At 40.6% G+C, this 25,638-nt stretch overlaps 1 protein-coding gene across 1 annotated transcript in view; it reads right to left on the bottom strand.

The window, feature by feature from the left end:
• The window catches only part of LOC109481575, a 36,657-nt gene that overhangs the window by 1,039 nt on the left and 9,980 nt on the right, over positions 1–25,638 (bottom strand). The window contains exons 7-39 of the mRNA XM_019784169.1: positions 25,102–25,305; positions 24,782–24,883; positions 24,261–24,543; positions 22,700–22,897; positions 21,565–21,787; positions 20,920–21,088; positions 20,320–20,490; positions 19,506–19,687; positions 18,920–19,049; positions 18,518–18,634; positions 17,737–17,902; positions 17,181–17,415; positions 16,542–16,692; positions 16,110–16,256; positions 15,434–15,561; positions 15,149–15,297; positions 14,432–14,575; positions 11,808–12,003; positions 10,748–10,890; positions 10,106–10,300; positions 9,134–9,291; positions 8,550–8,664; positions 7,952–8,137; positions 7,091–7,180; positions 6,475–6,627; positions 5,999–6,251; positions 5,658–5,827; positions 2,732–5,191; positions 2,483–2,610; positions 2,154–2,221; positions 1,823–1,962; positions 1,335–1,367; positions 252–337 (exon numbers count right to left, since the gene is read on the bottom strand). Of these exons, the coding sequence (XP_019639728.1) occupies positions 252–337; positions 1,335–1,367; positions 1,823–1,962; positions 2,154–2,221; positions 2,483–2,610; positions 2,732–5,191; positions 5,658–5,827; positions 5,999–6,251; positions 6,475–6,627; positions 7,091–7,180; positions 7,952–8,137; positions 8,550–8,664; positions 9,134–9,291; positions 10,106–10,300; positions 10,748–10,890; positions 11,808–12,003; positions 14,432–14,575; positions 15,149–15,297; positions 15,434–15,561; positions 16,110–16,256; positions 16,542–16,692; positions 17,181–17,415; positions 17,737–17,902; positions 18,518–18,634; positions 18,920–19,049; positions 19,506–19,687; positions 20,320–20,490; positions 20,920–21,088; positions 21,565–21,787; positions 22,700–22,897; positions 24,261–24,543; positions 24,782–24,883; positions 25,102–25,305 (7,473 nt within the window). The remainder of the gene's footprint in view (positions 1–251; positions 338–1,334; positions 1,368–1,822; positions 1,963–2,153; positions 2,222–2,482; positions 2,611–2,731; positions 5,192–5,657; positions 5,828–5,998; positions 6,252–6,474; positions 6,628–7,090; positions 7,181–7,951; positions 8,138–8,549; positions 8,665–9,133; positions 9,292–10,105; positions 10,301–10,747; positions 10,891–11,807; positions 12,004–14,431; positions 14,576–15,148; positions 15,298–15,433; positions 15,562–16,109; positions 16,257–16,541; positions 16,693–17,180; positions 17,416–17,736; positions 17,903–18,517; positions 18,635–18,919; positions 19,050–19,505; positions 19,688–20,319; positions 20,491–20,919; positions 21,089–21,564; positions 21,788–22,699; positions 22,898–24,260; positions 24,544–24,781; positions 24,884–25,101; positions 25,306–25,638) is intronic.

The raw sequence follows: 25,638 nt of genomic DNA, 5'->3' as shown, positions 1-25,638 counted from the left end.
TGTGCATGGGTGTGTTTGTGCGTATATGGGTACGAGTGTGTGTGTATGTGTGTGTGTGTGTGTGCGCATGGGTATGTGTGTGCGTATATGGTTACGAGTGTGTGTGTGTGTGTGTGTGTGTGTGTGTGTGTGTGTGTGTGTGTGTGTGTGTGTGTGTGTGTGTGTGTGTGTGTGTGTGTGTGTGTGTGTGTGTGTGTGTGTGTGTGTGTGTGTGTTGTAAACTACTTGTGATTTTGCGACTGTTTTCTTACCTTTGAAACGTAGCAAAACACCAGCACCACAACAGCTGTAAGCACGAAGGCAACGCCAACACAGATGAGTATGATGTACCCAGGGTCTGAAAAATGTAGGGCAAAACGAGTTTTTATGACTTCACCACCTATCAATGTAAAGAATTGTTTCCCTTGTATTTCTCCTTCTTTCCCTGCCTTGTCGTGAAATGTGGTGAATTCATGCTGAATTTGCTCCAACGCAAAGACCATCCTTTCTAGTTTGAATGTTTTTTAAAGTATTAACTGTCTGAAAACCGCACTTCAGATACGTGACGTGTATGCATGCGATGTATGAGAGGTTACATATATCAAAGCATGTATGCTTGTATATTGGTCATGATTATAACGTGTTCGCATATTGGTCAATGGTTATCAACTGCATGTTTGCATGTTGCTCAATGATTATAATCTGTTTGTATATTCAATTTGGTCAATGGTTTAAACTTGTTTGTATATTTGTCAATGACTATAACCTGTTTGTATATTGGCCAATGATTATAATCTGTTCGTATATTGCTCAATGATTATAACCTGTTCGTATATTGGTCAATGATCATAACATGTTCGTATATTGGCCAATTATTATAACCACAATCAGACAACTCCGACAGCAGAAATGTATCATGTGAAATCGACGTACATCATTCAACTATTCGTCACATTAACGCATCCGTCATATCATAGAGTGCAATTGGTGACTTGTATCGCATTTGTTAACTCCTCACCTTCTTCTAACGTACTTCGTCTCAGATGAACTCTTCAGCTGTTACACTGATTAGCTGAATTCCTAACTTACGACTGTGACCACTATCGGTACGTCTGCACAATTAGAACGTAACCCTTTTACCCAAAACCCGTAAGTAATTATGCATGGCACTTTGAAACACTGTCTCTTTTAAATTAAGGTCGTATTCATCTTGATAAGGATGATATCCTGTCTAAACATTGGAAACAAATATCGTCTGCAACCGACAAAATTCTGATGCAATTTTTACTAAACATCCAAAAACATCGTACACTAATAATAATAAAATTAATGATAACTGTAACAGATGCACTCACCAAGATTGCTCATCTCTTCATCTGCTTCGAACTCTGGAAGAAATATGCATTAAGAAGTAACCATGTGTTTTAACATCTTTGTGAAAGATAAAACATTAACATTAATACATATTTTGCTGTATTTAAGTTGCCTTATTTGGGACAAAAATATCAGTGGACTTGAGGCCGTTGGGCAGGTTCTTTTTCATGTTGCCTGCATTAATCGAATTCAACTGGTTGTAATTACTTAACAATGTATATATGCTTAACAATGTATGCAAGGTTTTCTGTATTACGTTTTGTTATAACCAATATTCAATCCAGTGGTATGCGTATGATATTTTTTTCATTCACTATTTGGTTTCATTTTATTTAAAATTAATTTAAATGTCAAAATTGAAGCTGCAAAACCTAAAACTAAATGTATATGGACAGAACGCAAGAAACGCGTTATACAATGATGATATCTGATGAACAGTCTGAAGTCTCTATGATAAACATTAAAATACCTGTGATGCTGGTGGCAGTTTCATCTATCTGCAGACTACCGATGTTTGTTACCCCTGAAAGCACAGTCAGGACGGTACCGCTGGTAATGCGTGTGGATGAGTTAAAACGCAGTATGAAGTCTGCATTTATACTTCCGGGACTGAAAGAGGATGGTGGAAAATGTAAACATAGACGTCAAAAATGAATACAATTAATGAGATGGCAATTTCGAATTAAACATCGAGAAAACATCAATTGAGAATGAAATGACAACGTCAACGTTCCTCTGTATAGTGACTAAATCATGTGACAGTTTTGTGACACGAAAAAATTAAATACGGGAAACCTTACGAAAAGCGGATGACCTGAACAGAGCCGTATGCATCCGAGAGGTTGCTGTTGCTGAACACACCATCCAGCTAAGGAAAAGAAAGGACAACTTAAATTTTAACTAGATCTCCATGTATATTGGAAAGAATAAACCAAAGAAAGAAAGGAAGAAAGAAAGAAAGAGAGAAAGAAAGAAATGAAAAAGAAAAAAATACAAAGAAAGGAATGTACAATGAAAAAAGACAAAGAAAGAAATGTAAAGAAAACTTAGAAATACTAAGCAAGACGAAACAAAATGAAGTCTGTTGATATTCTCTTAAATCTATTTAATTATTTTGTTTTGTACTTACCCCTTGCTGGACTTCTGCAGCCAAAGTCTTAAACTCTTCAGATGATATATTCCGCAGTTCTTCCGTCCAAATACGATTCACTATCCTCACGACGCCTCTGAACAAATGTGCCTCCACTATAGGGTGGTCTGTGATGAAACGAAAATGTAAAAAAAACATGGCATTTCCAAGCTACGATACATATTTTACCTTAAGCCTTGTAAAATATGTAATATCTTATTATTAAAAATTGTAACGAATATTCCTTACCTTCGGTTGCTGTTCTCAATGAGGTGCTACTCTCATACTTTTCCGTTGGAAGAGGGGCGGTTGAACTTTCGGTTTTCATTGTTGTAATGTCTTGCTGTGTTGTAGAGTCAGTAGTAGACATGTCGTTATGCGTCGTTGTTTCATATCCTCCTTGTGTATTTGCTCTTTCTGTTGTAGGAAGGACGGTAGACCCAATGTGTATCTGTTTTGTAGCATCCGTAGTATCTCCGTCAAAATGTGTCGTTATTTCATTCTCTTTTGTTGTAGTCACTATTTCCGTTGTTGAAAGAGTGGTAGAGCTTTCCAAGTCCTTTGTTGTAGTGTCTACCTGTGTTGTAGACCTGTGGAAAGGTGTCGTTACTTTGTAGTCTTCTGTTGTAGTCACTTCTTTTGTTAGAAGAGTGGTAGCGATGTCAAAACCCTTTGCTGTAGTGTGTAGCTTTGTTGTAATGTCAAGCTGTGCTGTAGTGTCTTTTGGTGTTGTCACACTGGTAGTAGACCTGTAGAATGGTGCCGTTACTTCGCCGTCGGTTGCAGTTACTCTTTCTGTTGTTTGGGGAGTGGCAAAACTGTCGAAGCCCTTTGTTGTAGTCTGTAGCTGTGTTGTAATGCCTCCTTGTGTTCTAGAACCGGTTGTAGCTACTTCGTTCTCCTCTGTTGTAGTCGCTACTTCTGTTGTTGGGAGAGCGGCAGTGCTGACAAAGCCCTCTGTTGTAACGCTCACCTTTGTTGTAATGTCTAGCTGTGTTGTAGTGTCTAGCTGCGTTGTAGTCTCCAGCTGTGTTGTAGAAACGGTGCTGGATCTGTCGAAAGGTGCTGTTATTTCATGCTCCTCGGTTGTACTTGCTCCTTCTGTTGCAGTGATGTCTGTAGAGCTGTGGAGGCCCTCTGTCATACTGGTCGTAACACTCAACGGTGTTGTACTGTTCAGCTGTGTTGTATTGTTTAGCTGTGTTGTATTGTCCAGCTGTGTTGTATTGTCCAGCTGTGTTGTATTGTCCAGCTGTGTTGTATTGTTCAGCTGTGTTGTATTGTTCAGCTGTGTTGTATTGTCCAGCTGTGTTGTATTGTTCAGCTGTGTTGTATTGTCCAGCTGTGTTGTACTGTCCAGCTGTGTTGTAATATCCGACTGTGTTGTAGAACCGATGGTAGATTCGTTGAAAGGTGTTGCTGTTTCAAACTCGTTGGTTGTCGTTGCTCTTTCTGATGTTATGAGTGCGGTGGAGCGATCGTTGCCCTCTGTTGTAATGGCTAACTGTGGTGTTTCAGTGGTAGATACATGTGTCGTTTTTGGCTCAGATGTGGTTTTTAATGGTGCGGTTATTATTACAACGACATTTGTTTCACAGGCCATTGAATTCACAGCGTTATCTCTGGCTTCTATTGTCATTGAAACGGCTGATGAATTGCCGTCAAATTGTGGCACCTCAGTAGTTATAACATAGATCCTACCAGTTGGTGGGTCAATCCTGAATATGCTTGCGAGTTCTCCTGTTTGGGACTTTAAACTGTAGGAAAGTTCACCGTTTGGACCGTTGTTGGGGTCTTCTGCTTCTATGGTTGCGATTGTCGATCCTCTTGTAACATTGCGAGAAGAGATCTCAAGAGTTTCATCTACCGGGCACCGCGGAGCTGTATTTGTGCTTACTTTGGTCACGATCATACGGAGAGTTACCTCATCTGTTTGGGGCGGTGAACCGTGATCTGACGCACCGACCTTCACCACGTAGTTCCCACTTTCCAAGGCGCTGCTGACGGTAACACTACCATTTGTGGCGTCTATAGAAACGAAGCGGCTGACACTTGTGATTCCGTACGTGATTTTGGAGTTATTATCAGACCTGTCAGCATCAGAAGCTTGGACAGTAGCCACGTGGAAGCCGATCGGGGTGTTGGACTGAAGGTTATACTCGGTGTCAGGAGGAATGTTGATGACAGGTTTGTTGTCATTCTGGTCTGTTATGTTTATCATTACCGTGGCTGTTCCCGTCATTATCGGCACCCCTTGGTCAAATGCTTCGACGATGAGACTGAATGACGCGCGCTCCAACGAGTCAAAGTCAAACTCAACGACTGAAGTTATGACCCCTGAAGTCTGGTGCACTGCAAAGTTTTCATCATCCGAACCTGTTGGGAGAAGCCTGTACCTAACTTCACCATTTCCACCAATGTCGCTATCATTTGCAAACACTGTAAGTATAGGCGAACCAATGGGCAGGTTTTCGGTAATTGTGGCATCATATCTGTCCTTCTGGAATATGGGAGGGTGTTCATTAGGTAAGTTCACTTCGCTGCAGTTCTCTCCTTCAAACCCAGGGAAACATTCGCAGGTGTTTGGGGCAACACACGTGCCTTGGCCGGAGCAGTCAGCTTTCCTGCTGCAGATCGCAACGTTACAGGAACCGCCTGACCAGCCAGGATCGCAGATACATGTGTCGAACCTCACACAGCTTCCATGACCTGTGTCAACGATTGATATGATATTCTTGATAACAATCAAATGAAATATCTTAATTATACGCTGTACATCCATTCATCTCATAACAAGTCATGTACAAGTAATGGTGATAAAGCACAGTAAATCAGTAACAGTGATACACTAACAGTAACATTTTACTATATTTACAGTATACTAATATTTACAGGCTCAACTTCTTTTAGTGTTGTATGTGTAAATACTGATGGAGCTTATAACACATAGTTTATCGAGTTGCGCAAGGAATTCTTATTTTATTTGCCATCTTTTTTTAACTATGGATCTAAGATCTTTTATAATTGGGAGGATACTTCTCTTGTTGATAACAATGCACAGCTTTTGTGTATATCCTAATATAATCCAATATGCTTTAGTGTGGTAAGTATTGATTGAATTGTAATGATACATTTTCAGTAAATTTTCCCACACTTGCAGTTTAACAGTACTCACCAAAACAATACTGCAATGCTTCGCAAGAGAAGTTGGCACAGTCATGTCCGGTGTACCCGCTGCCACACTGACACAGGTTAGGCTCTATGCAGCTGCCATGGTTCGTGCAGTTATTCTGTTCTGTACAGTCTGGGTGATCACAACTTGCACCTCTGAACCCTGGGAAGCAACTGCAACATAGATGTAACAAAAGAAATCTTGATTGTGAGAAAGACGATACAAAAGATCTAAATAGGACATGCAGATGGGGCATTTTAAGATGCAACAACAAAATGAAACACTTTGAAATTCAAACTTCTATAACAGATTACAGATTAAAAAATGGTTTTAGGAAGACTTACAGACATTCATTTTGTCCTTCAGAATTATTGAAGCAGGCCCCATTTTCATTGCATTCTTGCAATTCAGGGCAGCTCAGGGCTTCACTGCAGTCCAGACCTTGATATTCGCTGTAACACTGGCAGATGTTGGGACCAACACAGTCCCCTTGGCGGGAACACTGGTTGACTGCAGGACAGTCCGGTGTGACACAGGAGCTGCCGGTCCAGCCCTGGTCACAGTGGCAGACGTCTATGTCCACACAACGACCACGTCCTGCATGCAACATGGCAAATACAAATTATTTTTTTCTCACTGTAAGTAATAAATAAAGTTAACCACGATACCTACATCCAAGGTGATAAGATACACAAGGGATTGTTGTGTAAGAACTGTACAGATTTTGAAAACTGTCAGACGTTTCAAGTAGCGTCTACAAATTTTTGTCAGTTACTAAAATGAAAAATGAAGAAAAAAGAAAGACAGGACATTAGCTTACCAGAACAGTAATCCAACGCTGCACATGAGAACTGGTCACACATGTCTCCTGCCCACTGTTCATCACACAAACAGGTGTCGTAGTCCACACAGACTCCGTGGTCTGTGCAGTTAGCAACATTTCCGCACGTAGGAACATTGCTGCAGTTGGTACCTAGGTGATATAAATATTAATGATTGATAAAGTTTTTTTTACGTAGCAACTAGGTGAAACCCCTGTCCAAAGACGTCAACATATTGGTATATCCCAGGATACACCGCGCAGCGCTATCTACAAATAATTTCTAGCGGACGACCCTATCATGATTTTTATAACGGCAGATGGTCAGTCTTTAATAAACCGTAAAGACTTATGGTATGTTTTATGCCTTAGCATCAAAGTTCATCTGTGTTCGTATACTATATAAAAACCAATGTCTAAAACTTGGTAAAACTTGGTACATTGGGATAAATACAGTACCAATATGTAATGAACGATTCTCGATATGCCATTCCGTTCAATACATATAAATAATTGGGTTTTGTGACGGTTTGGAATGTTAATTCAATACTCAAGTAGTTGTAAGGCAGTTGTATACAACAGGGACATCTTGTATACAACAGTAGGTTTTTCTTACCGATGTAGCCTGGTTCACACCTGCATACATCTGTGGTTACACAGATCCCGTGATCCGCGCTGGTGCAGTTATTGACGGCATCACATGTCGCTACATGATCGATTAACAACAAATAGAAATTCAAAACATGTCATTTTCAGATATTTGCTGATAAAAAAAAACAGCGAGACGATTTGAGCCTGAAGAATTTTAAACGTGATTATAAAGTAATGCTTAACTTGCTGACTATACCTTTTGATACTGTTAATGATACTGAATAATTAATGATACTGATGGGTATTTTGGACCAAGTACAATTCAACAAGCTTTTAACATGTGCAGTATTTAAACTAGGCGTTAATTAATGCTATGTAGAAACAAAGCCTGATACTACCTTTTTGTAACATGCACTCAAAAGTAAACTGCAGTGAAGTACAATAATGTAAAATACAGTAAAAGTAAAGGAAAGGAAAGGAAAGCAAAGGAAAGGAAAGGGAAGGGAAGGAAAGGAAAGAAAAGGGAAGGGATGGAGAGAAAAGGAAAGGGAAGGGATGGAAAGAAAGGAAAGGGAAGGGATGGAAAGAAAAGGAAAGGGACGGAAAGGAAAGGGAAGGGAAGGAAAATGAAGGGATGGAAAGGAAAGGAAAGGAAAGGAAAGGAAAGGAAAGGAAAGGAAAGGGAAGGGAAGGGATGGAAAGAAAAGGAAAGGGAAGGGATGGAAAGAAAAGGAAAGGGAAGGGATGGAAAGAAAAGGAAAGGGAAGGGATGGAAAGAAAAGGAAAGGGAAGGGTGGAAAGAAAAAGAAAGGGACGGAAAGGGAAGGGAAGGGATGGAAAGGAAAGGACTATGAGCATCACGCAGACGACATTATCCATATTTTACCTTGTTGATCACAGGCTGCTCCCTCCCATCCGGGCTCGCACACACAGAACCCCAGCTCACATCTCCCGTGATCCTCGGAGCAGTCAGTACAGTTTCCAACGTTACAGTCTTCACCAGACCAGCCCGTTATACAGTCACAGCTTCCGTTAACACAGCGACCCCTACCGGAACACTGGTTTGGGCAACCTGCAATGGTATGAGTGCATTATTATACGTTTTCTAGAATTACCAGTTGACTTTTGACTGCAGACATGTATACTACCATGATAATAATGATATGATATGATATGATATCAAATCAAAAGGAAAGGGAAGGGATGGAAATGATATGAATCTTTATTGCATGTTCTTGCCCAGATGGGCTAAATGCACAAGAGGATGTCTAGTATGTAAAACATGGGTATTTCATACTGGTACGCTGTATTCTAATGCAGAGTGCTAGGAATCTATACATGGCAATAATACTATATACTACCTATCATCTACTGTAATAATGACAAACGAGATTAAAGTTAAGTGACTTTAAACACCAATTACACCCAGCAATAATCTACCTTCCTTTATCAATAATTAGATTCAAGAAAATCACAAATCTTACTTTTGAAAACCTCTTGCTCAGTGAAGGTTGTGTCGTTGGTGATTGACACGTCAAAGATACATTCATTCAGAAGAGTGCCGGTCAACCCGAGAGCGATACACATCTCTTCAGCTTTCTGAAACGTAAGGAGCACATGTCAGAGCCTTGGACGTTATGTTCGCCTCTGTAGTCTATGCACTTGACACACAAACTAACAATACATATGAAATATTCTTGTATATCGATGTTGGAACAAATAATAGGCTGTTGATATTCTGTTTTGGCAAACAAACGTTCTTAATTTATTTTTCTAAAAATCGACCTGTTAGGGGATAACAAAGCTTAAGCATTTGCCAGGAGAATGAGTTGTAAATCCAAGAATAGCCTTGGATTTTGTGTTGCCTTCTGTACTCTATACATCTGATCTTCTAAGTAACCATACATGAAAAAAATTCCTGTACACTAATTTTGGTACGAAAATACAATAGATAAGTTGCACTCTGTTTCAGGAGACTGACGTTTTAAAGCTATATTGAAAAAACAGTTAGGTTACAACAATGTTTAATCAATTTCTAGTGAAATTAGTCCTACAGCCCATTCCTTACTTCCTTTTGTTCCTGAGTCAGTCCATCTATGCCGACAGAAGGACGATGGTTCGGGTCGGAGTAGGCAGGATCCATGACGTCATCAGGATGGAAGTTAGAAGAGTTCCATGACCAGGACCCCATCAGACCTGAGCCGTGGTGGGTTTTGTTTATACGCCCTAGAAAATCAATAAATGGCATTTAGATCTTTACAAACCTGATCATAAAGTCAATACGATAATCCGGATCTGTTGATTAAACCAACAAGACATTGGATCTGTTAAACAGACGTTGACATTAAGATCTGTTAATTGGGTCGACACGACAATTAAGTGATATACAGCTCTTTTAATTAACCAACAATAATTCAAGTATGTTAGGCCATGTTGATTTGATTATATGGATGACATCCTTTGGGAACCCCAAAACTGATGCGCCCGTGCGAATAAAAAAAGTTTTGCAAAAAAAAAGTTTCTTTCACTATGAAATCTACGTGGTCATGAAGGTTGAACAAATGGCACAGAATATGTTATGGCGAAAAATCTACTCTTCTAATTCATTTCTCTACATTTTTGTTTTTTTTTCCTTTTATTTTGGCATTCTACGACATTGGTATCGTTTCTAAATGTTTTCCTTGCAACTTATGGTATCATTTAGCAACTGTTTTTGCACGATTTACAGTATGGTTGAAAACCTTGTTTTGGGAAACGGCCGAACATTCATGCGCGCGCGGATGTCATCCATATAATCAAATCAACATGGCCTTACATGAACAAGTAGACCAACAAGTGATATTAGGATGTTTTAAGCATTACTTGATATTCAGATCCGTAAGTACTTTAGACGTCAGATGTAGGTTTGTTTGCTATGATTGCATTGCTGTAAATGTAGAATATTTTTTCTTTAAAATATTCTACCATTAAAACTCACAGGTTCTACTCCAGATTTGACTATGACTGATAAGTACAACTTTTTATCATATGCAATACTTACAGGTTTCAGCAAATACAGAAGTGTCGTTGTACACAGCGCCGTCCGGACCAGTAAAGTCATTGGCATCATCGTCATCCATGAGCCCGCACAGTCCCTCCGTGTTGCCCTTGAACGCGGCCGTGGGGCTGAACAAAATGTTGACAAACTGGCGGCCCATCTTTGGTGAGTACCGGATGTCAAATGACACAGTTGCCCCTTTTCGTTGGGAAGGAGCAGAAATACGTAATGTTATATCTTTGCGAAATTTTATTTCTCGCACTGTATGTGATGACAGACATCTTGAATCATCAGCTTGTCATCCAACCTCAAACAAAGGCCCTTTTATTTACTAGGATGAAATTGCCCGGGTCGAGAGAACCGGATTGGTTTCCATCCGGATCCTAGCCGAATCATTATATTTTCGGCTCGACAGTTTTGTCCTAGATAAAAAAGAGCCATAGAGAATGTATGATGACATATATGATGACAGCACTGATATAGGTTCGATGTAACTTGGGTGCATATCGTCATATCGTCTGAATTTGTTTATTTTTGTTTAAAAAACTTGGTGAACTATCAGAAAACGAACACTACCTCACCTATTTATATACTATAAAACAGAAAACGTTTTACAGTATACATTGCTTTTTTTTTAAACTGTACCTGTAGCAAACGTAAGAGATATGATGATGACAGCCCCTGACTCCGTAGCGTTTTTTGATGGTTGCTGAGCGATCAGATGGATTGTCCCATTGTTCAGGAGATGTTTCTGTCCGACAGCAAGCTGGTGTGGTTCACCATCGATCCTGTTATAGTTAAACCAGAAAAAAACAGAACAGCTTGAAAAAAGTTTGCTGTGTCCAGTCACATGTGTTGTCATATGCAACATGGATGTGTTGATTGTGTAAATATTACACTCATGTACGCTTGGGATCTCATTGTAGCTATCATTACATGTAAATGTGCGTGAATATTTGCATTTGGGGAGTTCTTGAGTAATTCTTACTGGTTTTTATTGCACAGCACAGGTGTCACTGTTAACATCCGTGTACATAATATCACCAGGATGCATAATATAGCCACCTTGAGAAATAGTGTGCTTAAAGATATTTTTACTGCAACATATCCTAGATATGTACATTTGATGTGTGAAGGAGTGCATACCAAAAGTATGTTGCAGTAAAAATAAGCACACTATTTCTCAAGGTGGCGATATTATGGACCCTTGTGATATTATGTACACGGATGTTAACAGTGACACATGTGCTGTGCAATATAAACCAGTAAGAATCACTATAAAGGAAGGTGGCACATGGTCGCCAAAACGTTTGCTGAATAAAACACTTCGTTACGTAATAAGGGTCTCTTTTTTTAGTGACTTGCCAATCAAATGAAACTATTCACAAAAGAAAACATCTGATTCGGCCACACAAATTCAATTTGTTTGTTCTCAGCGAAAAAAAAACATGTCTAGGCATCCTATTATTTCCCCAAATGCTACGATAGGTGCCATGAAGTCAACACAAAAAGCTGGGTTAATATTAAAACAATAAATTTTAAACTTTTAATCAAACCATGGCATTGATCGATGAAAAAAGACTTTCCTCAACGGTTGGGGACCAAATATGGGCATATTTTAGTTGATTCAGAACCAGAATTTTTTGTCAAATCTAAAAAAACTTAAGAGGCGAATCTAAGGACCAACAAATTGGTGTGGCCTTACCTTATATCGGGAACGTCATTTTCCGTTGCGTTCGGTAACGTCATCAGGGTGACGACACTGTGCCCGGTCTTCACTGCAAAGCCACCAATCAGAGAAGCGCTTTCGTACGCGTACATCCGGGTCTGTACGCCGAAGTCATTGGACACGCTCTTACAGTCCCAGAACTCACCAATGCCGTGATAGTCATATGATATCCCTGACAAACAACGTGAAACACACTAGATGAGATCATAGCCTTAATAACCTTCAATTATTCATAGTGTTTGCCAACTATCCATAGTGTTTGCCAACTATTCATAGTGCTTGCCAAATATTCATAGTGTTTGTCAAAGAGTATTGTTTGTTATTACTGTTACATCTGCTGTGTATTTGGATGTCGACTTGTTTTTAAATGTATATTATGACGCTAAATTATGTGTACAATATTTTAACCCTCAACAGTACACCTTCCCGGACTGATTAATCTGTACACCTGGGGTCCGCGCGAACCCCAGAACAGTTTTTTGCTGATTTTTAGAAATTATCAACATGCTACCAGGTCAATTGTTTTGCAAACTGATGTGGGAACCTCTGTGTCCACATTACATACAAAAATCATACATTTTGAACTTTTTCTATTTTTTGGTGAAGAAAAGAAGACAAGAAGAAATACCCGATTTTTAAACCAATTTCAGACTGAAGGGGCTTTTGAGGCCCAACTTTGATCTCAGATAGCGGCTAAACGGCTTGCGCTAGAAGTATCAAATTTGGAAACCTTTCCTAAAATGTCTCTGGAAAAAAGTTCATATTAGTTTAATACTAGTAAGTTGATGTTATTTTGTGTTGCCATGGCAACGGGTTTCTAGCAGGCATTTTTTTTAAATAAAAGTAATTTTGGTTTTATAATAAATTACACTTTTTTTCCAACAATAACATCTTACATAATTGAATATAAGTTAAATCATTTAATATGCATAGAATATGCTAATTTGATGACGTCATTGGTCAAAATCCAATATGGCGGACTATATTATTAGCTCTGACGTCATATGACGTCATAATTACACCAAAGTTATTAAAATTTAATTCTATTACTACACCATTCTCTGAAAACTTGATAGACATACCATGAGTGCATAAAAACATATAAAAACGGAAATAAGGTAATGTATAAGAACGCCAGTGTATCCATTATGATCGAAAGCCGGCTGGGGTCCGCGCGGACCCCAAAAGAAAATCAGATATAATTTTTTTATAAATAGTAGAAACGGAGTTTTCTGCACTGTATTGAGAGACAACTTTGTGGGTGACAATTACCTAAAATTTCAGAAAAAATCTTTAGAAACAAAAAAGATATTACAGAATATATAGTGCTGGGGTCCGCGGACCCCAGGTGTACTGTTTAGGGTTAAGGATGAATTTTATTGTAATATGATGATGATGAATTTTAGAATGATGTGCAATTTAGGAGTTACTCTTGCCATTTTGTTCTTTCAAATGAAGTTTCATTTTAAAATATGTTAGAATAGGTGGGTCATTTGTTGGAGCCCGTCCTTAAAGCCTCGGTCACAACTCGCCGTACGTGCTTCTGCGTGCTGTCTACGTGCAAAAACGTGGGCAAACGTACAGCATCCGTGCGTGGTGAGTACCGCCTCCGTACGGAATCCTACGGATTTGGGAGCACGCAGACACGCCGTAGAACCTTAAGTGCATGTAATACTTTTTCTACGTGCGGTCTGCGGATTTACCACACGTGCGTGCGAGTACGTGCGACGCGCGTGCCCCGTACAGCCTATGAGCGTGCAACGTACGGACTCCGTGAGTCTAACTTCACTATTCTCACGTGCAATTGCTGTACGGACAGCGCACGAAGCACGTGAGTGCCACGCACGGTGCTTGCGTCATCCGTGCTTACTCCTCACTTCCCAGTTGACCTGCTCAATGACCACGCAGAACACACGTGCACCATACTAGGTGCTCCGCACGTGCAACGCACGCTTATTTCTACAGTATATAAAGACGACTTGACGGGCGACTGCCAACTCGTCTCCAAGATGCCCAGGAAGGCTCAAAAGAAGTCTACCAGACAAGATCCAAAGAAACGGGCCGCGGAAGACACCAGGGCGGCTAGTGATGATGAAGTTAACAGGAGGTGCACGCACTTACAACGTGCGAGTGAGTAAGAAAATCGTGCGCACGCCGCACGTGTAGGTACGGCCTGTACGCGGCAACGTGGCAATCGCACAGAGATCGTACGTTGTAAGCACGTACAACTCACCTACCACTTGCGCAACGTACGATGCACGCAACCGCTGACGGCCAGGCGTGTCGTGCAGACCACGTACGTACACCTTGCGAGTGACGTACTCCCTCGGCCGGCCACCCTACGTTTGCAAAAAAAACGTAGCAGACGTAGCCACGACAAAAACGTACGGACAAAAAGCACGCACGGCGAGTTGTGACCGTCGCTTAAAGCTATCTCTACCGTTGTAGTCAGTAATGAGTTCTGCTACTGATAACGCCCTACGTACATGTAGATGAAATAACCAGTGTGGGCATAATGCAAAATACCTTTTGTCTGCATAGAATGAATGTACATGTTGTTTTACTTATAAAGCGAAGAAAATACTTGGGAGCACACTTACCGTCCAGTGTCTGGAGATGAGGGTCCCCTCCAATAGGACGCCCGCGGACAAGCTCACAACAGTCACCGAACCACCGAGGCGAACACACACAGGATGACTGACAGCTGTCTGATGACGTGGTACATTGCCCGTTTCCGGAGCAGCCTATAGGGGTTAAACAATGCAGCAGTCAAACATTACCCGTGCGACTAGAGATGTGTGTTCTTATGTTAAAGGGATCAACAAGACGATGTTGGCTGCCTATATCAAAGAAGAAGAAGAACTACAGCTAGATTAACAAGGCCTCTTTTTATGATTTGTGCAGCATCTTTAATCAAGTAAAACCGTAAGTACCTTCGTACAGAATTTAAAGGAATCCAATGCAATTTTTAGCACGACAAATTTTTGAAATTGCATTTTTAAAGTCCATTTCCTGGTCATTATTTCTTATTTAATGTAGAAAGCTAAATCAATCGGTTACTTCGTGCAGCAGGCTCGCTGAAGTTTTTTTGCCATCAAAATAAAAAGATGCCTGATGTAGCCTCATCTGCTTCTTAAAAGCATGAAATAATGACAAAGTTGTCCTACAAAATGGCAGTAAATGTGAATCAAGATAGACCTTCTCATCAACAATATTTGAATATGAATACCCCTATCAAAGGTATAAAGCCATAAATTGAAGCCATAGATTGATAGATTGACATAAAGCGCGTCTAAAAAAACAGACAGATGTTTTACCTTGACATGGCCTGCAGTCTGGCTGTCTACAGTCCGGCCCCATCCTCCCCACCACACATGTAGGTGGGATCCCGCACTCTGTCTTCTGTGGACACTTACACACACAGTCCTGCCACTCGGGTTCTTCATCATTCTCACAGTCAGGACAGCTATGGAAGGTTCAGAAAGTCATGTTGGGCATACTACTGGAAAAATGAATGCGCACTATTTTACACAGATATCATCAGACATTTATGTTAAATGTTTTAGGGACAATGTGGTACACATGATGATTTAATGCCTCACCTATCAGAGCAGATGCAGCCTTGAGGCCCGAGAACCGACTCGTGGCAGTTGTTACAGGTACACCTGCACGGACAGCTGCCGTCACTCAGCACCACATCCCTGCTACCGTCAGGACAGGTGCAGGAGCACTGTAAAGACGAGATGAATAGTCAGTCAGCACTGGCTTGCCAGGGTCGATCCGAAATACAACGGTACTTGCAGCTGGTAATAATTGTACTTATTCATACCTGGGTCGCGATTACGTTCGATACGGGTGTTCCGGCCCGTGTGATAACTAACGGTACGGCCCAGGGTTCTTCACGTGCACGGCCCGGGCTTGCATGGTGTACTACACAATAATTCGAACGCGTTTCGTGCGCACCGAGTGCACCGCTTTCGAAACTTCGATCACCGAATTCGGATGTTGGAATTGACGCCGTTACACTTTTTGTTTAGATACACCAAATTTCGTCGCATTTCGCATGGAAATATCTGTCTTCTCGGCTGTGTATGACATAAGTAAAAGACAACACAGTGTATTCCGCATCACCCTCGGTCCCAGCCCTTCCGCGGATCGGATGTCCCTCCGGCCTTCGGGCGATCCGACCCGCGTCCGGCTGGCACCTCGGGTGATACGGAATACACTGTTTAGTATTCTTCATGTAAAATACAACCATTAGTACATAACACAACTTACGTCACATGTCCCATCGCTAGTCAGTACTGATATTCTGTTATCAGGACACAGACATGGGCAGTGTAGATGTCCCTGGTTGTTGATCGTTTTGAACTCTCCATCTGGGCAGACATCGCAGTTACATTTGTCACCAGATATGTCGGGATGCTGTTTTTAAGAAATAACAGGAATACTGTTATTACAGGAATACTAGTAATTATTTTTCTTCCAACAGAGTGTGGCTACCAACTTGAAGATTAATGTATGATTTAGCATGATTAATGAACTCGTCATTTATATGCATATCAGTCGTTATGAAACGCATAAAAGGATCACAATCTACGATTGGTAGATTGCTATGCGCATTGTACCCTGGGATATACCAATATGGCGGCATCCTCATGTGTGAAATGGTGGCAGATCGTTATCATGTAGAGGAAATACTATCCATACCGTGAAGCTTATATTTCCGCTCCCACAGTTACAAGGACACATGCAGTGGCTCTCGTTTGTAGGGTGTGGCCTCCCTATCAGTAATCCACCAGGGCATGATAAACAGATGTCCCTACAGGTGTCGATACTTGACGGCTGTGCTTTGCATTCTCTGAAACATAGCAAAGTGTGGGGTTAATATACGTGTCTAATATATAAATTACATTTGATGACACTTGAGTGATCAGTAGGCAGTGCTACATGTGTGGTAGCGGTAGTAGTAGTGGTATTTAATTCTATAAATTAGAGCTTAGTTGCGACCCTAAGTTACTACTGAATTGTCAGGCTTGTTTACATTATACAAGCTTAAAGACAGATACACACAGATAGAGAGAGATGGGTGGATGGATATAAACTATTAGTATTAGATAATGTAGTCAGCTTCTGTCGTGCCGCGTGCATGCGAAGTTGGTGTGTTACGCCGAAGGGCGGTTATACCGACTGTACATTATACAGATAGATTGACAGAAAGTAAAAAAGTTAGATGGACAGATATTCAACTTTTGTTTTGAACATTGTATCCAAATATAAATATAAACATCTTTATATATATCAAGCAGTTTTTGTAAACAATTTCTCAATAAGATATGATTTTTTTACCTATCAGAGTCCATCCACTCTTCACGTCTCCACTCGTGTTCCTGATAGTACTCCTTGTTCCCAACGATGACGTTAAACGCTCCTCTCAGATAGTCCAGTGCTGACGTGACGCCGACGTACTGTGGTCTGTCTGAATACGGGCAGTCAGTAGAACAGGACTGGGCTGATACACGCAGGACTGCTTGGGACTGAATGGAGGTGGTGTACCCAAAAGCATCACTTTGACTAATGTAACCTGCAAACAAGTAGAGAAAATATAACTTTTGGATTGTGAAGTTAAATCCTACATAACATTTTCTAACGTGCATATACTCGTACATATAGGAGTCAGGTTTCCGAACAGGAGTGGACCAGGTCCAACTGACAATCTGGAGCAGCCTGGCTAGATTTAGGCCACGCCTGACATTTCTTAATGAATCAAATCGAAGTTGAGTCAAAAGTAACTGGTGATTTACTTCCGTATGGTTGACTGCTGTTTCACAGCCATAGCAATCACATGCTTCAAATTTGACAAATTTCAATAGACACGGGTTTAGATGTTTAGAATCTGGCTTACCTAGCGCATCTTCTATGGACTGTATCGTGTTGGTCTCCTCTTCACTCTCACCAGATGTGGGGAACTCGAGGAAAAATGTCGGTCTGACTTTTAGCTCCAAACTGATGAGCTGATCACTCTTATTGACCGCACCAGAGTAGGACGATATCACTATATCTGCGCTTTCCTTTAGTACAAAGGAAGGAATTAATTTTGTCAACTGACAATGTGCGTAATTAGAAGATTAGGAAAAAGATGGGGACCAATATAATCAGTCCTTTCCTGTAAGAGTCCTGGACATGAAAGAGTCCTGGATAAGATATGCTGGATATCATAGTGAAGTTAGTACTTTAGTTCAACACAATAATAGACTGTTGCTAAATTCGGAATTTCGGTCGCAAATTCGTCGACCTTCTTCAGGAGTAATTACTTTGGGACTTTGGGACACGTGAATCGAGTAATGAATCGTAAGGGGGGTAAAGGAGGCTGCCAACATTACAACCAGCGAGCCAACATTCAACCGAGACGGGGGTCGATATTGGTTACCAGGCACGTACGGTCAATTATTGAGTCACGTGTCCCAAGGTTACGTTCTCAGGGTCCTTCAATCACTTTACTACTACAGTGTAAAAAAGGTTGATGTATGTGCGACCGAATACGGGCACTTTGATGCTAGCAAACAGTCTATGTTCAACTACCAACAAAGATGAGCTTCCATGCTAATAATGTACATGTTCTGGATATCATTTCTGGTTTAGCTGTGATTGTATTTTTAGAATTAAAGCTTGCAGAATATACTCACGGATTCCTCATTCTCATCAAACGAGAACCATTGCCCCCCTTCTTGTGGTTGCCAGCTTCCACCTCCGTCAATATCCGGTTTAACCACAGTGGAGGACATCTGAATACTGCCTGGACCCTGGTGTATGGATAAATAAAAAGACAATTACAGAGGAGGCATATATGTTATCATACTGTGGCAAAAAAAAACCAACTAGTAAATAAAAAGATCTGCAAAGCAGAAAAAACGATGTACAACATCCAGGCAATATCGTTTATTAAGTTGCTTCTCACAGCAAGTAAGGCAGTATTTGGGACTTTTATATCGTTTTTTTTTTCAGTACCCTTGCCTGATAAAAGTTTTGTCTATTTGATCGAATTGGATTTGTCAGTTACAATTCAAGCCCGATCCGATCAAACACACCTCAGCGTAGATTTCGTACGAAGTGACAATGTGCCCCCATATTTTGGCCGGTATGCAGAGTGTGCTGCTGACACACAGTGAGACGTAGCGAGGGGACAGTTCCATCCAAAAGCCGTCTCTCGCCTGTGTACTGAGGTAAAAATGTACAAATAACAATAGATTAACATTATAGATGATAATAAATAAACATGCATAGACCTAGATATACGACCACAGAAATATTGCGTGTTACTCAGGCATACATGTAGATTTCTAATGGACTGCAGTTCTATCCAGAAGTAGCCTAAACTGTAAAGAGTACAGTATTCTGTTTGCATTTCTTTATACTGTTACTTGCCATGATTACGTACCATTTGGAACGTACATAAAATTACTTTTAGAGCCTAGCGTATGCACAAACCTGCCTATCTAACCACCGGTCTTCGTTAGAATTGGTTAAGTGAGGACCAGGAACATTTTGGGATAGTATTTGCCTATGCAAGATTGTAGATTTGCCACTTGCATGGTTCGGAATACTTGTGGATTATCCAAAGACGTGCCTTATTTTGGATAAAATACGGTTTCGGATACATCAGGACCTACTTACCTCTCCGACACGTCTAGAGAGCCTTCCAGTCCCATTTCTAGCCGCCCACCAATAAAGAAAGCTCCGGCCTTCTTAAGCGTTGGTGTTCGAAACTCCGACGTCGATACTGCAAGTGAGAGCTTGATGCCAGCAGACAGCCCCCCTCTTGTAGATAGATCGATGCTATAACCATCAGTGGTCATCTGTAAAAAGTAATTTGCATCAGTCTTGTGTAAATGCAAAATATTGAACACGTGCCTTGTGTAATAACCTTTGAGGTTAAGTTGAATGTTTACTCAGTTCTTCTACTGCTTAATTGAAAGATACATGTGTAGACGGGTAGCACATGACGCGTTTACTGTAAACTCACGTGTAAACTCACACAACGTTAGAGTTGTCTTTGGTGAGATGAAAAAAAACATTACTCTTTTTTATTCATCAAAACATAACAAGGACATTGTGGAGCTGCACTCAACTATTAACAGCGCCACAAAGTTGACATACCAGTGCGCCGTAGTCCCACAACCCCAAGACATAGAAAATAATGTTAATGCTAACAAAGTTATTTGAAAAGATTTTCTTTAGCTGGAATGGCTACTAAGAATTACATATCAACTTCCCATCTCTCATTGCCGGAAGCACATCCGCCAATAAGAGCTACATGTAGGAGTATTTAGGCCATTAACACATGTAAACATCCGTTACTAATGACAATTGCTCCAACACATTGTACAAGTTCTTACTCTTTGTTTTACTATCAAGTACAAAAATATCGGTCTGAGTTTGATGTAATCAATCCATCACTTTAAAAATATTTAAAAATAAACAGTCATACGGAAAAGCTGTCTTCGATGCTGAGGTTCAGAGGGGTCCTGATAGGAGCTATGCCTATGGTGGCGTCGTCACGTCGTCTTCTTGATCTTGCCGGCGGTGTGATTTTGGTCCTGCTCAGGACTGGCTCCACTTCCAATAGCTTGTACCCATCCACTGTTGTGATTTCCATAACCTAAAAGAACAGCCAGATAGTAGTTTTCTGAATCCTTTTAATATCAAAAAGGTCTAAATATTGCCAGGAGAACCACATGCGACTGTTGCCAAGGTATCAAGAGATGCTTTCTTTTATTCCAACATTTCATAATTAATTAAACATGGCGAGAGCACACCCAACTTTTTTCATGCCACCACCACTTGTTTTATTCCACCAACACAGAGAACGAATTCAGGACAAGACAATACTCATTTTTACTTGAGTTAAGTGAGGAAAGTCGTGTTAAGTTCCTTTCCAAAGGGCACAGGATCCGTGGCATGTCAGGAGTCGAACCCGGGACCTCTTGGTTCCGAGTCGATCACTCTGCCCCAACGCCACACAACCCCACGAGGTACTTGCTATCGCAGTTGGTAATGTCAGTTGTTCAACACATGTACTCATACTCACTTTTGCCAGCAGCCTGCCGCTCCGTCTCCCCACCACCACGTCGCCAGCCTCCAGGTCCACTTCTTTCCCTCCGGACTCAACAACAAGCAGGCCATCTGTCCCATCCGGCCCACCAGGGCAGGGTAAAGAGGCTGGTAGAGACTCCCCGTCTGTGGTTTTTAGTTCCTCACTGAAGCTACAGAATGATAAAACCCAGCCTGACGCATGTACATGTATCTATCTCATTTAGCCATGTAAGCCCGTAGTGTTACACATTTAAAACCATCCCCTGACCATAAACCATTCAAGATTGGTTAAAGTTCAAGGGGAAGACTAACAGGTTTAGGCCACGTCTACCTTTCTATATGAGTTGAATGGAATTTGAGGTAAATCTATGTCAAATTTGACCCCAGAGCACACCCGAAACTCAGTTGAACTACTCCGGAACACCCTGGCCTACTGTCCTCCCGCGAACACTTTAAACAGCATTCGGACGGTAACCGATCTCACCAAAGATTTGCCAACCACACTCAACTACTCCTAACGATGCTTGGGGGTTGACAGTGCTTTTAGGGCCATATCTGGTTACATGTGACAAGCCTAACTTTATAAATGAAGCGCAGAAGCATACCATATTGCAAAAGTAGTCATAGTAGTCGCGCTTACTTTGAGTTGAATGGTGTGGAGCAATCCTGTAGCTCGGTTTGTATGAAGACTCCGTAAGGTGTAGTTTTCTGTCGGATAACCCTTTCCAGTATCCCGTTACTATGGTTACTGACAATGACGTCACCAACTGACAGGTGGTCAGAGATATCTCTCATCAGCAGATGGTAGCTGCCCACACCTTTGTTCGTAGCCCGATCTCCAATACACTTGTAGACGGCGGTATCTGTAAATGGATATCTCATAAACAATTGTGTCAGACTATATACAACTTTTTTCCATTCGATATCACATCCAGATTTCCAAAATCAAGTAACGGAAAAAATTTCATCACAGGAATTTCATCTTTAAGCCTTATAGTAATAAGAAGTTTATTGCAAATCCACGCATGAAGGCTAATTGCAAGTTACAAACATAAAAGAACATTGAAACAGAGTAAAAAAAAAAACTTCAAAATGTACATAATGGAATCTAATTGTCTAAAACTATTGCTACAGGTATGTATAAAACTATGCCTGAGCGGATTACTTCTCTTTTGTAAATGCCTAATAGACTGTCTATACTAATCCTATCAATGTATTTCTGTACTGAGAGATGTTGATAATTATAATTATGAGACAGAAAAATCTCATAATTAAAAATTTTTAGATCTTAGCACATTGGTCCCACGATCTTCGCCTGTGTCCTCACCAGTGTTTAGATACAAGTATCAACGATTAGCCGAAAGGCCCGGTTGGCCTTACTCAACTGTACATGTGTTTTTAAAATTGACTTTCCCAAGGGCAAAACATCGGGTATGCTAGGGAAACAAACCCAGACCTCTTTATTTTTTTAACTTTATCAACAACATAGCAAATTACAAAATATGTACAAACTATCAAAATATACACACAATATAATACGATGTACAAAACTAAAACTCATCTCATTTAGGTAGGTGTGCGATAGGTTTTACTTCATCAGATCTCTTTTATTATCTTTCAATACAGTCCAAGATCTATAAATAACAAATTAACAAAACTAATAGCGAAGGTAATATTAGCAGACCTCTTGCTTCCAAGCCGGACGTTCTGACCATTTACGCCAAGCGATGCCACAGAGCATTATTCTTACACAAATAACTTCTGCCACAACACACCTTCTGTGATGACATGAACAGTGCTGCCGTCAAGCGTCCCGTTTCCTTTCAGCACCCTCTCCACCTCGGACAGTTCAGGAGCTCCCTCGTTCCTCCTCATGTCCACAGCCGCCTCCAGCTGAACCTCCTGGCTGAAGTCACTGTAATCCAGCATGTCCTCCAGAGCAGCAGGGTGCGCCACCATCACTGTGTAACTGTCTGTAGTGGAAATACAAACATAGTAAATTCTTACTATATTTCAGTCCATACCATGGTATGGATGAAATATATTGTGTTCTCTCATGTTTCTTCTCCTTCTTCTTCTTCTTCTCCTCCTTCTCCTGCCACACAGTCAGAGGGATTCAACTCCGCCATCATTCAGCCAAATGACTTGAAATTTGGCATGGAGGTAAAGTGGGCCAATACCCCCAGGCGTTTTTTTTCAGTTTTTTGATACATGCCTTTAAAAAATTTTTATGAAGGTTTTTTGGGGAATTTTTCGCCAAAAAATGGATTTTTGGATCCTGAGCCCTGGTTTAACAACCAAATGATCTGAAATTCGGTATAAGGGTACTTTGAACATGTGTCTACAGAACAACAGTCGCATATTTGGCATACACCACTTCCAAATGACTCATTTGGGGGACTTTAATGGCTATTTTGAGCAAAAAAAAGGCCAAACGTGCTATACCCGTTCCATGTTCTATCTAAAGAATGGCACGTTCTATCTGCCGTTGGCCATGGAACAGGTGTTCCATTGCGGGTTACCTGAGGTCACATTGCACGTAAGTCGTGCGTAATGACCCACACATTCAATTTTATGTGCCTAAGACCTTCAAAATGTATCAAATCTCATCATTGTTAGTATTTGCATACCTGTAAGAAGATTAGTAAAGCTTTCGAGATTCAATGTGCTTGTTGTTGCATCTTTGTTCTCAATTACATGGCTACTATATAATTCATCTATTTGAGAACCTTTGCCAGTTTTACACTGGGGTAAGTTTGGAATAGTCCACTTTTGCGTGGGAGGGAGATGGACTGAAATATGCTGTATTTGCTCCCAAGCAAATGTCGGCCTCTCTAGTTTATTTTATTTTTATTTATTTATTGAGCTTTACAGATTTCTTGGTGAAGATTACTCATCCAGGGTGAAGATAAAGTGATAGAGAAGTTAAATCTTTTTTGAATTTTGTAAAAATCCAAACCAGTTTGAAAAGATTTAACTGCTCTTTTAGTTTATGGTAAATTATTTTGAATATTTGTACATTCATGCCAATTTGGGCTGAATGCAGTTCATGTAGCATCACATAATAAGCGTAGAAACACCACAACTGGAAAGAAGCTTAATGTCTACACTACATCGAATTTTGTTTTACAGTATTGTCAGGGGATGCCATTATATATACAAACTTTTACTGGGTGTTTACATCATATTTCTTGAATTAATACATCTAAAAGAGGTACCTACATTAAATGCAGCAATATGTTAATTTTCAACCCAATTCCAAGGGATACATATATACAGCAATGTCTTGAGTAACTTTTAGTTTTAGCAACAATTGTTGTGAATATATTTGCTTACCTGTCTTTGTAACTCGTTCCACCTTGTGAAGCACACCGTTTGCCTGAGGACTGGACAGCACCTGATCAAACTGAATGTCCAGATCCCCTTCATTCACAAACATGGTGGCTCCACTACTGGACAAGCGGAGTGGACACCGGTACAAGATGTTGTCCTTTGAGGGTACGTACTTTACGTTATGGGCGATGAGAATCTTCTCAATTCGCGTGGTGTCGTTGTACAGTGGATGGATGAAGCCCTTGGGACACTGGTCTTCATTCCACACGTTGCAGTAGTCTTCATTCTGTTTTGGTACACATGCAGCCAGTATAATGTGAGAAAAAGTATGTCAACTTAGGATTTGTTTTGACTTGTAGGTTCGAATGTATATATATTCTGTAGACAATTAGTACATAAGAGGTTCACTAGTGATATAAGAGTTGTTGTTTTTTAATCTGTACTTGTTGAGTTAAAGATACTTTTAAAAATCCCTTGAAGCGGATATGTCACACCGTGTGTGATCATTTTGCAACTCAACTCACCGATGTCCTGAAACAGGCCTCCATGTCCTGGCACCTCAAGCAAGACTCGACTGTAGTAGTGGACAGTGCCTTGTTGCATTGCTTTGATTCACAGTCAACGATCTGCAATTGATGAAATATGAACTGAATGAATGTTCCAACGAATTATGATTTATATCTTCAGTATGAGCATATGTCATTAACAGTAGGCTGGTCCAACTAGCGAAGCTATTATCAAGTGTCAAGTGTTGATAGTATTTTGATGGCACTGGAAAATTTTAAACCAGATGGAGCTTGTTTAATTCCACACCTGCACACCTGTATGAAAGTTGGAGACTTACCTCTATGTTCTCTGAACATCGGTTCCTCTGTCCCACGGTGAAACAGCCGTGATAGAACCACGACCTACACGGGAACACGTCTGGTCCTCTGTACAGCCCGGATTCACAGCTTTGTCTCTCCTCACACCAGCCACACCCAACCTCCCGTGTACAGGACTTACAGCTGGTGAACCGGTTACAGTAGCTTACAGTGCAAGCACGACCCTGCGGTAGGAGAGGTGCATAAATAAGACTACTATATCTAGTATAGTTAGAAATCAATTGAAAAAGCAAAATTAAAGACTACACATAGGCAAACACATCAGTCATGGTTAGAATACATAATGCAAGATTCCATAACAGAAAAAGTCATTTAGGATAAAATCTCAAATACTGCTTAAGTTATATGTAAGTTAAATACTATTAGGCATCGGCATTATTGTGGAGAATGAATGAATGAATGAATGAATGAATGAATGAATGAATGAATGAATGAATGAATGAATGAATGAATGAATGAATGAATGAATGAATGAATGAATGAATGAAAACCCTACA

Source organism: Branchiostoma belcheri, unplaced genomic scaffold (genome assembly GCF_001625305.1).
Source record: "Branchiostoma belcheri isolate BF01 breed outbred unplaced genomic scaffold, Haploidv18h27 scaffold56, whole genome shotgun sequence".
Taxonomy (NCBI): domain Eukaryota; kingdom Metazoa; phylum Chordata; class Leptocardii; order Amphioxiformes; family Branchiostomatidae; genus Branchiostoma; species Branchiostoma belcheri.
This window is presented reverse-complemented; position numbering and strand designations above follow the sequence as displayed.